Source organism: Eutrigla gurnardus (genome assembly GCF_963514095.1).
Source record: "Eutrigla gurnardus genome assembly, chromosome: 6".
In the NCBI taxonomy this organism is placed as follows: Eukaryota; Metazoa; Chordata; class Actinopteri; order Perciformes; family Triglidae; genus Eutrigla; species Eutrigla gurnardus.
The window spans coordinates 27,765,215-27,778,304 of NC_139920.1; the positions used below are offsets into that span (position 1 = coordinate 27,765,215).

The window sequence follows — 13,090 nt, forward strand, 5'->3', positions numbered from 1 at the left end:
AAGCACGTGATATTTAATAAAAGGAAACAAAAAGCTGAAGGAGAACAGTTTATATAAACAGATGTTTTTATTTCTTCAAACCCTTTTCAATACATTATGATAGAATTCCTACAAAAATCTTTATAAAATATTACAAAAAGACAATAACAGTTAAATTGGCCACATACAATGATCCGAGTTCTGGATCAGCCGTCGTGAAACAGGAAATGTACAGGCTTTTGTTTATCTGTGTGGCTGATTTATTCGTAGGATTCATAATTCTTAGTGAGAGTGAAAATTGTACAAATCACTAAATTTGTAATTTGTCTCATTAACTCGGCTGTGGGGTGAGATTTTGCTGGCAACAAGAGGGTGAGACGCGTCAAATAAATCAGGACTGTCGTTCTCTTCTGGAACATTGGCACCTCTGGATGAAGATGGAAAGTCAATGGTGGGGGATTCTCCGCCAGTTTGTTCATGATATGCATTTGAGGCCGAACACACAGAGGCGATGGAGGAGAGCTCGGGGCCGTTCAGTCTCATGGAGGACATTGAGTCGAGGCTGAGGGACGACGAGGCAGAGGAGGCGCGAGGCGTTCGTGGCTCATGCAGGTTGAGTTTGGAGACGAGCGGTTTGCCAACGGTCACTGGTTGCCTTTCCTGTACTTCGTCGTCCATGTTGGAGTAGGTGTAATGAAGGCAGGTGGTGAACGTGAGCTCCCTCTAGAAAAGGCAGGGAAGAGCAAAAACATTAGTTTTTTTAAATAAGGTTTCTCCACTCTTAGTTTTGACCTCTTCCATAAATTATACTGTTAGATTGCATTCCATCTTTTTTCTGTTTAAAATGGTGGCGTAAGCCTTATTCTTGACCAGGCTTAATACCAGTACTTTGTCTCTAGAGGGCACACAAACATTTAGCAGGTTTCTCCGAGGACAGAAATAGGAGAGCTGATTATAAAATACAGCAACGAGTGTCTGACCCTGAGTCTCTGCAGGCATCGGATGCGCGTGTAGAGACTAGGGACCTCCGGCGAAGGAAGATTTTCGTTGATCAACAATACGCTGCCGGCTTCAAGCAGAGTCTCCTGGTTACTCTTCTTCAGATCAATGTCCACATCCTGCCAAAGTAGCATAGATCACAGTCAGTGCTTAACTTAAAGTGTGTGTGCTTCAAGAATCCATAATAACAAATTCAAAATCTCAACTGTTAGTGTGTCATATCGGCTAACAGACCTGAGGGAAGTCAGTAAGCTGAGCAAAGCAGGACACGATTTCATCGGGCTTCTCGAGTATCCGAGTGTAGATGACCATGACGTTGGAGAACTCTGCAGCAAACCCCAGCTGAACCTTCACCCCGCAGTCAAACTGCAGGCAAAGGCTCTTTGGCAGAACTATCAAGAAAGACGTTTGAATTAATAATACTTTACTCTCACCGCAATAACTCTTGTGATATTTTTAATGATTCAGTACCGTGAGCGACAGCCCACTGCAGGTTTCGAGCCGATTGGGAAGCAGAGCATTCAGAGCCTTGAATCTGGTCGGTGAGGGAGCGGCGTTCGGACAGGTTACTGCGGAGCTCCAGAGCCTGTCTCCCTCGAGTGATCTGGCAGCGACCCATGTCTGTTAAGAATAGACATATTACACTTTACAGCATGCATTCAAACCCAAAGCGTGCTGGCACAACAGGGCAGGTGCTGGACCTCAGGAAGACCAACTGTATGCCCTTCATGCATCTGCAAGTAGTACATGGATAGAGTAACACTAGGGGTGCGTTCAAAAACATGTTGCAACGTTTGAAGTATTTCTCAAGAAAACGTTTCTCCCAAATTCCTGATCCCCAGAGGAAACGTGGGACTGTGTTTATTTGCTGCCTTCGTAACAAAATAGCACCAATGCAGGAAAACGCACAGGTGGAACTACTGTAGTTACTATGATGTGTCTGCTCAATCTAGGTGTGTCAGTAACCCACAAAAGGCCTTTTTCACAGCAGCATTTGTAGACTAGGGACACAACACAGGTGTTACTAATAACGATAACGAAGTATCATTAATTAGATTAGTTACACTTGTGCTTTTCCTACTGTGTTAAGAGTAATAATGTCAAACTATAAAGAATAACAGCACAGTGGTAGACTATCAGGCACACATGCGTTATCACCAAACACAATCTCTGCGGTCCAGCAAGCAAACAAGAGGTATAAAGGGCTGGAGGAGAATGAACATACAGGAGCTGCATGGGAGCCACTTTCAGAGCAATCTGATCTAATGACTTCGGCAACATAATAGAATCATATCCAGCACTAAAATGTAGTCATACTTTCCATGCGACACAGATATCTCACAGCACGGCCAGAGACCTCGCGCTTCACATACCTTCAGCCACTCTGTCCAGCATGACCGTGACCTTCTCGTCTTCACAAACTCGCCGCTTGAGGAAGCTTATGAAGATGCCATTCGACACGTCTTCCCTCTTCACTTCGTACGCCTCGGCGTCCACGCATCTAAACGCAGCACGGGTTACACACCGGCGAAACCTTTGAGCCGCAAAGACGGCAACGTGAACATAAGGAGAATCAGCAGACTTACGTGGCGTAGCCGAACACTATATTTGCCGTCACTTTGAGCAGTCCTGGTTGTACAATGACGTCATCGTATAGGTTTCTAAAAAAGGAAATGGAAAAACAAGCAGGAGATGCAACGATATATTAAAAAGCTGGTACACCAACTCAGTCGTTTAAAGAAAAAAAGCCTTCCTACCTTTTGCGGCACATGTCCAGCAGCAGGACATTAAGTCCGGTCTGTTTCTCCTGCATCCTGGTGAGGATGTTCTGCACACACAAACAGTGCTCTGATGTGTAGGAGGCCGGTGCATCAATGGGAACCATGAAACTGTTGCCGTAATTCTCATAACCGTGACCAGCAAAGTACAGCAAGCCTGCGGAAGGAGTCACAGACATGTGATATCGAGGTTGGATGGAGTGTGTCACGAATGCTTGGCCAGATTCTTAGTATTTTTAGCTTATTACTGGTAAAATAAAAAAACAATCAGTGTAGAAAAACAGGGGTGGTGTACATCCGTTTAAATCACTGAGCAGGCGTCTTTAAAAGTTGTGAAACACCAACCGTAGACTCCCTTGTCGAGCAGCAGAAGGAACTCTGTAACGGCGCTGTGCATCTCCTGCCAGTTGAGGTCGAGCAGGGAAACCACCTTGAAGTCCATCTGCCTGAGCAGGTTGGTCAACTCGTGGACGTCAGCGATGGGAGCACACAGCTGAGTGTGGTAGAGGTAATTCATATTGCCGATCAGGAGGGCGACTTTGTCCGTGGCTGTGGATGTGGATGGGAAGGTATGTCATAAGATCTACCTTTTTACGGTGTGTATTTTCATTCACAGCTACTGTGTTGTGACTGTACCGTCTATTTGTTTGCACGAGACTCACCGTAGAAATGTCCAGCAGATGGAGGCGCGTTGACCATTTGTTGTAGCGGATGTATTCCTGGTACGCCGGTGGATCTCTGGACTTCCTGTGAGTCTGTGGAAAAGGAAACCTTTCACTGATGTGTGTACAAAAACAGGAATCAAAGTGTGATGTAGTGTAATGATGTGGAGGAGGACAAAGGAACGACAAAATCTATTCTAGTTCCTCTTTTCTCTCCGAAATATGATATGACAATGTTAAAAATACCTAGACCACGGTCAACTTCTACCCAGGATGCATCAGTGATAGAACTGGGACCTGCATAAAAGGGCAAAACAGGAAGTTACCGCACTTTTACTTTTATTTTTTTTAAGTGTGACATTGAGTCTATAAATATGAGATGCTCTCTCTATGTTTTCAAATTCCTCAAAGTAAAACTATTCATACACTTTTTCTAATTTATAATTTGACATTCTGAAAATAAAATAAAAATAAAATGTGTCTCACCGATGGTGATTGTTGCTGTGTCACTCCACGCCTCGTGATACAAATTGAACATCCTGCACCTGTACTGCCCTCTGTGTGCTGTGGTCACACATGGGATCTACGGGGGAACACGAGAACAATCAATGATGTATGAACTTTATTAGGCGATCGCAGCGGTGAATACGCTCACCTTGAGTGAAGGTGTCTTGTGTTCTGCCATTGGAACCATGTCGTGGTACCACTCGTACTGCGCGGGAGGGTTGGCCTCTGCTTTGCACTCCAGGAACAGAGCGGTGCCCTCGGACACCGCCTGGGACTGAGGCTGATGAACGATACGAAGCCCACTCACTGACCCTGGGAACAGACTGCTGCTGCAACCTGAGATGATCACATTTTACATGATATTATTATATAAGGCGCCACGAGATGAGATGAGAGAAGCGCAACGGGGGGGGGGGGGGGGGGGAGATGAGAAGGAGGTACCTGGACTAGGACCTGTAGACTGGACAAAGTGAACGTGAGCCCACTGGGAGAAGATGAAGTTCCCTCCGTGGTGGACCCTGCAGATATAGTGACCCTGGTAGGCCGGGACTGAAGGGCACAGAACGAGCTCCGGCGTGCTCCCCGTCTCATCCAAAATCTGAAACAATTAATAATCTGTAATAACTCATTTATAGCTGGCATCGCCAGAATTAACACCCATGTGATGTGAAGGTAACACATACAGATCATATGAATACAGAAAGTTATGAACTGACCTCCTCTTTGCCTCTGAACCACTGGTAGCTGAGTCCAGGGGGGCCGGAGGCTCTGCAGGTCAACACCACCCTCCCCCCCACTGTGGCCTCCTGGGTCTGTGGCTGCACTGTGATGTGGATCAGCTCTGCCACTACCACACACACACACACACACACACACACACACACACGATCAGTGTTCCAATACCCACACTACAATACTATTTAGTATGGCAGAAAAAGATTTAGTATGTCCCAATGTCAAAACTACCAGGATGTCCAACTGCATCTGGTCGTATTTTGCAGGATGAAAGCCAGCATACTTTTCTGACACACAATCCTCTGTGCAGAGAGTATATCATCAAGTCAAAGTGCAATGTTATCACGTAGTAGTATGTCCCAATTGAATGCATTGTGCATGCAAGAGTATGTACTTTTTAAGGCAGTATGTACTTGAGGGATCCAGTGCCTCCCGTAATATTAAGGATGGACCTCCTTCTGGCCCCTAACATCTAATATTTTGTACATTTTTCACTCCTACATTTATGCCCAGGAAACTTTTTATATGTCAGATTTGTATAGTTTTTGCATAATATGTAAGGGAGCCTCTGTCATGTGTTCCTAACCTGTGTTGGTGAGGTACTGCGCAGCTTCCTGGTGATCTATCTTCACCAGGCAGCGCAACAGGAAGTCCAGGGGGCAGGAGCGCTCGGCGAGCCGAGCCAGGAGCGTGCGTCCCGGGCTGCCTGCAGCGCTCAGCACCTGAAGAGACCAGCTGGTCAGCTCGCTCTCGCTGCAGGGAGGGAGGGAGGGAGGGAGGGAGGTCAGGTCGTTGAGGTTGTTGGTGAACATTCAAAGGGTCCAATGCGACGACAATTTGCAATTTTACAGATCATGTGACACATTCAAGGCAATCCTTACACCACAGGGATGAAGCGTGAATGTGAAGGTGATGGAAGTAATGCACTGCTGCACATCAAAGATCTCATCACCCCCCATTCCTCCTCACGTTATCTCCAGTCTGAACAAGCCAACCTGCTCCAGCTCCAGAGGACAAGGCTCAGGACTATGGGCGACCGAGCCTTCAGCTCTGCTGTGGAATGCTCTCTCTATTAAACATCTAAGGGCACCACAGACTGTGGATTATTTTAAAAAAGGGCCTGAAAACACATCTTTTTTAGAAAGGCCTTTAGCTAAACTATTTTAATATGTTGCTTTTAATTATTTTTAATCTGCTAGTATTAAATTATTTCATGTTTTTATCCTTATTTTTTGTGTATTGTAGCACTTTGAGGTAATTGAGTTGATATTAAGTGCATTATAAATAAAATATATTAATATTATTACTGCTTCTATCGTGTGGTGCGTTCACTGCCTCACCTGCAGCGGAGTCTCGGCTGCTCGGACACGGCGTTGGCCAGCTGCCTCCATCCGCAGGTGGAGTTGTCCAGCATCTTCGACAGTCTGGTCAGGACTTGTTCGGACAGAGAAGCGACGCTCGTTCTCCACTCGTCCATCTTCGCAGGGAGAACCACGAACAACGCGTCTACCGGACAGCTGGGTGTAGAAAGTGAAACCACTTGTTCGCCTACACGACTGGTTCTACGGGCACAAAAACACGGTGTCAGTTTTAATGACGAAGAATTACAGCGGAGGAGGAAACCATCTGCTTATTAACTGCTCACACGCGGCGGGACATATTTCTCCTGTTCGGATCAAACTGAACATCGCGACGCGTATTAATCCGCCGCTTCCGCCATTAACATACCGACGTGTTTCAGAGTCGTGAAGCAAACTTACCGACTTCGCTTTGATCAGATCCAGTTGGAGAGAAAAAATGTGGCTTGATATCAAAAGTGCTGGGTGATGCATGCCCCCCCCCCCCCCCCCGGCAGTGTTCTTCCAGTCTTGCGTGATTTGGTTCCCCTGATGATTTACTTCTCATTTCGGTTCCTCATTTACTGCCATCACCGGGTCATTTGCATGAAGCGTTGTCATAGCAACATCATTTATGGAAAGCCTAACCTGACTTTTTGATATTTATTGAGCAATAATTATACTTTATAAACGTTTTTAATATATATATATATGGTGCCTTATTATTGATGAGTGTTGAGTAAAAGACTTGCAAAATTTGCAGGATATTTACGCATTAATATTTATTCATGAGTTTGCAAAATAAAACATAGGTAACATGATTTTTGGAAATATGAGCAAGGTATTTTTCTTCAGATATGGATAAAAAAAATCAACAGAAAAAAAAACATTTTGACAAATAAATGCAATGCAGTGCAGTATCCCTGAACCAAATCCTGTACAAAACTACCTTTCTGAAATAGATAATGATTAGATAGAGGTTGGGGTGCTTTCGATCATATCACACTTCATTTTTTAAATAGATCTAGTAGTGAGGTTGTTTTGCCAACTCCAAGTCCCGGTCCACACTGGTCCTGTTGTGTTCCCCGTTTATTTTCCACCTTTTTTTGTTTTTGTTTTAACATAACCAACATTGTCATCAAAGGGCCATTGAATGCGCTGCATTATATTTCATTCAGGAAGTTGAACTCTGGCTCAGAACATAAACCATAACAGGAAATTCAGTCCACTAAGCAGATGTGCAGGAAGAAGCCCTCTGTCCGTCCAGTGAAGGCTTAAAACTTCTTCCCTTTATGTAATCTGTTGAAACGCCAAATGTTCTCCTTCCTCAGACGCTTCCAGTATTCCCAGGTGTCCGACTCCAGCTCGTGCAACTTCTGGGGCTCTTCCAGGTTCAACTGGAATAACCTGAGTGAAAGGTAGAATCAGAATCATTAATTGACCAAATATCTTTAGACATACAGGGACTCTGATGTAATATGTTACACCCAGACACCCAGTTTTGTCAATACATCTCTGTCAGAGATTAAAAATCAAATGCATTGGTTATTTTGTCCATAGAATATTCTTCTTACACTGCAATATATCAAATCTAGACCATAGGGTTATGTTTTCCTGTATCTCTCACAATACCAAAACACACACACACACGCAATAATTCTATAAACAAAATATACAAGTGAAAAAATATATACATGTGCAAGAATCCTACTGTACTGTGATGAGATGTGATGGCTGAGAAGTTTTGGATTTACTGACATCAATGTGACCATAAAGTAACAATCTTTATTTGTGGACGGAAAGAAATTGGACAAGGTCCAAAAAGAGTTAGTTCTCAATTACAATGACAGAAAAGATAATATTAAAGAGACTCGTGTCCTCACCACTCTGGATATTGCTCAGGAGGCTTCAGCTGGGGGTCTTCTCCTTGCTTGAGGATGTTGGCTCCTACTGCATGAGTAGTAAGTCTGACTGGGTCTTTACACACTTCTGGACCTTTCAGCTCCTCTTTCATCATGCCTTTACCTTTCCCTTTGGCCGCTGCAAAGAAACAGGTAGGAGATATGTGTCATATTTATTGATATAAACATTGACTGTGATTGGGGACATGAGATGACTGAAAATAGAAAACAACCGATATTTTGTCAGTATTATAATAGTATAATGGTATATGCAGACACAGGTTATATAGTATGGTGGGCGATCCTTGATAAATAAATAATAAAGCAATTATCCACCATTCATTCTCCACTCTTAATCACATACAGTGTCATTGCCAAAATTATTTTAGCACAAGATAACATTATATAGATGGTACATGTCCTCTTTACTCACCAACTTTCTTAGCATATCCACGTGTCTGTACTCTGTTTAAAACGTTCGTCCGGCACAGCGACGTCGTAGCGTTGGTTGTGATACATTTCGTCAACGCGACTACCCTAAATAAACTGCACCCTGACATTTTTTTTTACTGTAAGTTGCTTGAAAAAGAATCGCAGCCCACCGTGTTACAGTTTGACATTCATAGTTCCTTCAACTTCCGTTTTCTGCGGTGTTTTTGGCTCTTTGAAATTAGCTACTGCTCCCCCTCTGGACGGGAAGACGCACTGCAAGACGACTGAGACAAGTAGCATTCCAATCCGACAGATGGCAGCACTGCTGCACGCGTGTCGACTACACAAATAACAAAGTAGAAGAAGAAGCATCGCGAAGAGCGTCGTCGAAAATGGCTGAGTACGGAACAGCTCAGAAGGGTGCCCTGAAATTAAAAGGTGTAGGGATTATTTCCGCTGGAAAAAAGTAAGTATTGTGGTGTTTGGTCAAATGTTTTGTCATAGACGTGTTTTAATGGACAAATATACTTTAATAGAGAGTTGCAGCCGATTAAACGCCTGGAATTCAGCCGAGGCTAATGTTAGCATGTTTGCTAATAGAAAACAGCGTTACGTTAATGTTTACGTAGATTAATTGAGTACAATAAGGTCATTTTTTATTATAAAATGGAAAACCACTGGTCTCATCTGTGACGATGTGTCTGTAAGATCAACACCGTTCACGATGACATGTCACAAATACGGCTAAAAACAAACGCTAGCTAGGTAGCTTACGGTTTGCTATTAGCGAAATATCCACATAAATCAAACACATTTTGGAATATTTCAACAGATAGTACATACTAAATAGTACCAGGTTCAACCGAGTTGCCTCAAGTACATAGCTATGTAGATGTATACTATCACAGGTGTTAAATTGGACGAAGATTAATCGCCAAGTCCTATAAAACACAGGTCACGTGATAGATGTTTACCAGACAGGGACTATTCACACCATTAAATTGATATTGTGCTTGTGTGATCGGTTTATTTGGTATTTGCCTGTTGACGTGAGGGGTTGTCCTGGCAAGCCAGTCATCAACTAACTGGTATATATATTCTTTTTCTTTCAGGAAGAAGAAGAAGGATAAAGAGAGTAAGCAACGCATGGAGCAGCTTGAGACTAGTCAAAACGAGGAAGAGATGAAAACTACTAAGACATACGTTGACAAAAGGACACCGGCACAAATGGCCTTTGACAAGATGCAAGAGAAGAGGGTAAGTTGTTGTAGTTCTGCAGCATTAAAGAGCAGCAGTGATTGGTCTATGATTTGAGGCATAACTAATTTTAATAGGCCATGAAGTGAAATGTAGTTGAGTTAAACAACTGACTTATTTAGCCAAAGAACTCTACCATAAGTCTTTACCAATACAATTTCATATTAGTATGAGGGTCCATACTTTGACACACACCCCAGCAATAAACAAACTATTAACAACTAACAATAAAACACTTGCTAACATTGTTATACAAACACAAAAACAGAAATACAAATACCTTTTGGATAGTAAATTTCCCATGCATACAGATTGGCAAATTTGGCGAAGATTTTTGTGCATTTACCTCCACAATCAGCAATGATACAGTGTAATCAAAACACACAATTATCCATATTGGTTGTAGATGAATTTATATGCAGTTTTTAATGTTTCTGTTCCACCAACGTGCTGAATATATTTGAGCCACCACTGAGAGGTGACCAACCTTTTAATGTGTTCACTTTAAATGGTAACACAGGTCATCCAATCCCAACCTAAAATTGTTTTTAAATGATTGTATGGTAAACGATGATTCATAGTCTGTTGATTAGACTTCACGTCATATGATGACGATGTTCATCAGTCCCTTTTCTACCTAAGGGAAAGGACGAAGTTCATTGTTATGTCACAACATACAGTGAATGTTGCGACATAACGTGGTGAGGGACCTTTAACTCTACTGCCCATGAACAGGGAATAATGCCTAATATAATGCATATCCTTTATATGTTTAGAGAGTTTAGGGTGGTTAAATATTGTCACAGTTTCATACTGATAGTCTTTCTGCAGGTGTTCAGTTTGCAACAGACATGTAAAGTGTATTTATTTAAGGTTTATTAAGCATTCGTTTTCCTCTTTCCCTAAAGCAAATGGAGAGGATTCTGAACAAAGCCTCGAAGACACACAAACTCAGAGTCGAGGTAAGTCAGACCAGCCAGTCCTATGTGTTAATAAAACACATTTATTCAAGTCAATTATGTTGGGTAATCAATTTATGGTATAATAATCTTATATTAAAGATGAAAACGTCATTAACTTACATATACATTGCATAATTTCAGATTTAAAAAATAATAATGGAAAATATATAATTGTGTCATTTGCAGGATTTCAATCGCCACCTGGACGCCCTGACAGAGCATTATGATATCCCCAAGGTCAGCTGGACCAAATAGAAGAGGAGCGTTTCGTTTTGTTTTTCACTTGTAAAAATGTCTTGCTTTATATATTTACAATTCAAATTTCTTGAATTGATATTCGATCATTATGTTTTAATTCCTGGTGTATCCAATAAAGAATTTGAGTAAAAATATCTTCAGTGTTTCTTTGTCTTACATGGCACACAACCTTGCAGATCAGCTAATATAACATGCATTTAAAATAAGTGTATAAACGATATAAATTGGGAAGAAACAAGTACATTCTTTGCTTTTAATTAATACATAACTGAACTGGGACACAAATGGCACACATGCTGTAAACCAGAACACAAGGTACACATACAAGTTGAATCATTTGGCACAATGTGAAGATCCTGAAGGTGCCAACTAATAATCAGAAGTATTTAAGACTTTAAATACTAAGACCAACAAGTTGGTAGAAAAACACACATTTTGATTGGGTGAAATCTGTTTTAACACAACCAATAAGTGAATTACAGAATTACAGTGAAAATGTAACACCACCACTTTGGAAAAACGATGATCGAACAGTTAAGTATTCTCAATTTTGTTTATTAAGAGATGAGATGTTCAAGATTCAGCGAATATTTGGTTCAAACATTTTACTCTCTTTGATAAAATTGGGAATAGTCTTTTCTCACACTAGAACCGGTATTTTCTTTGTTTTGTAGTGCTTCATGTGTTGTCAAAGTTCACTTCGGCCCCAGCATTTCACTCGGCTTCACCCACTGGTCGAACTGCTCCTCGGTGAGGTAGCCCAGCTCCACGGCCACCGCCTTCAGGGTGGAGCCCTTCTTGTGAGCCGTCTTGGCGATGGTGGCTGCCTTGTCGTAACCGATGTGCTCGTTGAGCGCAGTGACCAACATGAGAGACTCGTTCATGAGCTTGTTGATCCTCTCCCTGTTGGCCTCGATGCCCACCACGCAGTTGTTGCTGAAGGAGACGGACGCGTCTCCCAGCAGCTGAGCCGAGTTCAGCACATTCTTCACCATCATGGGTTTGAAGACGTTGAGCTCGAAGTGTCCGTTGCTGCCTCCGATGGTGACCGCCACGTGGTTCCCCATGACCTGGGCCGCCACCATAGTCATGGCCTCGCACTGGGTGGGGTTCACCTTGCCGGGCATGATGCTGCTTCCCGGCTCATTCTCTGGTAGGATGAGCTCTCCCAGGCCCGAGCGGGGTCCAGACCCCAAGAAGCGGATGTCGTTGGCGATCTTCATCATGCTGACGGCCACCGTGTTCAGGGCTCCGCTCAGCTCCACCAGGGCATCGTGAGCTGCCAGAGCTTCAAACTTATTGGGGGCGGTGATGAACGGCAGGCCTGTGAGAGAAGCAACGCTGGAGGCAACTTTCTCGGCAAAGCCGATGCGGGTGTTGAGTCCGGTCCCCACTGCTGTGCCTCCGGCTGCCAGCTCGTACACCCGGGGCATGGCGGCCTTCACTCTCTCAATGCTGTACTTCACCTGCTGGACATAAGCGCTGAACTCTTGTCCGAGCGAGAGGGGCACAGCATCCTGAGTGTGTGTGCGTCCGATCTTGATGATGTCTTTGAAGGCCTCGGCCTTGGCGGCCAGAGCGTCGTGCAGCGTCTGCAGGCCTGGCAGCAGGACGTGGTGGACCTCCGTCGCTGTGGCAATGTGCATGGCAGTGGGGAAGGTGTCGTTGGAGCTCTGGCTCTTATTGACGTGATCATTGGGGTGGACGGGATCTTTGGAGCCTAGCTTCCCCCCGAGGATCTCGATGGCTCTGTTGCTGATCACCTCATTGACGTTCATGTTGCTCTGAGTCCCAGATCCAGTCTGCCACACCACCAGAGGGAAATGATCGTCCAGTTTACCAGCTGAAACCTCATCTGCAGCCTGGATGATTGCGTCTGCTATCTTTGGGTCGAGGCCGTAGTCCTTGTTCACTTCAGCAGCAGCCCTCTTCAGGATACCAAAGGCCTTGATCACTTGGATTGGCATTCTCTCACTTGGTCCCCCTATCTTGAAGTTCATGGTGGATCTGACAGTCTGGGCACCATAGTACTTGTCAACTGGGACCTTGAGCTCACCAAACGTGTCCCGCTCGATCCGGTACTCGGAGCTGGCCATTCTGGACGTGCAGAGGAGTCTCGGGTTGACGTTAACTCCCTGGAAAGTCAGGCGGTTGCAGTTAAACTGCTGGACGCGTCTAAGAGACCGAAACATGGCTCCGCTTTAGAGGTGAATCCGGGGGGAGGTTAAGGCAGCCTTCCGCATGATGATCTCTAATTGGCTGCATGGGAAAATTATCGCGAGT

At 43.9% G+C, this 13,090-nt stretch overlaps 4 protein-coding genes across 6 annotated transcripts; 1 reads left to right on the top strand and 3 right to left on the bottom strand.

Moving 5' to 3' along the window:
• Positions 1-48: 48 nt before the first annotated feature.
• Positions 49-6,539, bottom strand: malt2 (MALT paracaspase 2). 3 transcript variants are annotated; one of them, XM_084011980.1, is made up of 17 exons: positions 6,421-6,539; positions 6,001-6,216; positions 5,247-5,413; positions 4,642-4,772; positions 4,367-4,523; positions 4,074-4,261; positions 3,905-4,001; positions 3,665-3,715; positions 3,419-3,511; positions 3,102-3,305; positions 2,736-2,913; positions 2,565-2,639; positions 2,352-2,479; positions 1,450-1,599; positions 1,213-1,370; positions 960-1,097; positions 49-702 (listed from the first exon to the last, which is right to left on the bottom strand). In XM_084011980.1, exons 2-17 carry the CDS (start codon positions 6,135-6,137, stop codon positions 262-264), a joined length of 2,493 nt encoding a protein of 830 aa, XP_083868106.1. In that variant the 5' UTR covers positions 6,138-6,216; positions 6,421-6,539; the 3' UTR covers positions 49-261. The 3 variants fall into 3 exon arrangements, with proteins under 3 accessions (XP_083868106.1, XP_083868107.1, XP_083868105.1); XM_084011981.1 differs by having other exon boundaries at positions 6,001-6,222; positions 6,421-6,471; XM_084011979.1 differs by lacking the exon at positions 6,421-6,539 and adding an exon at positions 6,306-6,334 and having other exon boundaries at positions 6,001-6,222.
• A 225-nt stretch (positions 6,540-6,764) lies between these two features.
• Positions 6,765-8,549, bottom strand: mrpl54 (mitochondrial ribosomal protein L54). Its single transcript, XM_084012010.1, has 3 exons — positions 8,332-8,549; positions 7,881-8,037; positions 6,765-7,404 (listed from the first exon to the last, which is right to left on the bottom strand). The coding sequence occupies exons 1-3, from the start codon at positions 8,456-8,458 to the stop codon at positions 7,272-7,274; spliced, it is 417 nt and encodes a 138-aa protein (XP_083868136.1). The 5' UTR covers positions 8,459-8,549; the 3' UTR covers positions 6,765-7,271.
• Positions 8,550-8,641: 92 nt separating this feature from the next.
• Positions 8,642-10,941, top strand: fam32a (family with sequence similarity 32 member A). The gene is made up of 4 exons (XM_084012011.1): positions 8,642-8,796; positions 9,443-9,587; positions 10,496-10,549; positions 10,736-10,941. Exons 1-4 carry the CDS (start codon positions 8,723-8,725, stop codon positions 10,802-10,804), a joined length of 342 nt encoding a protein of 113 aa, XP_083868137.1. The 5' UTR covers positions 8,642-8,722; the 3' UTR covers positions 10,805-10,941.
• A 105-nt stretch (positions 10,942-11,046) lies between these two features.
• Positions 11,047-13,020, bottom strand: fh (fumarate hydratase). Its single transcript, XM_084011993.1, has one exon. The coding sequence runs from the start codon at positions 12,997-12,999 to the stop codon at positions 11,503-11,505; it is 1,497 nt and encodes a 498-aa protein (XP_083868119.1). The 5' UTR covers positions 13,000-13,020; the 3' UTR covers positions 11,047-11,502.
• Between the last annotated feature and the right edge of the window lie 70 nt (positions 13,021-13,090).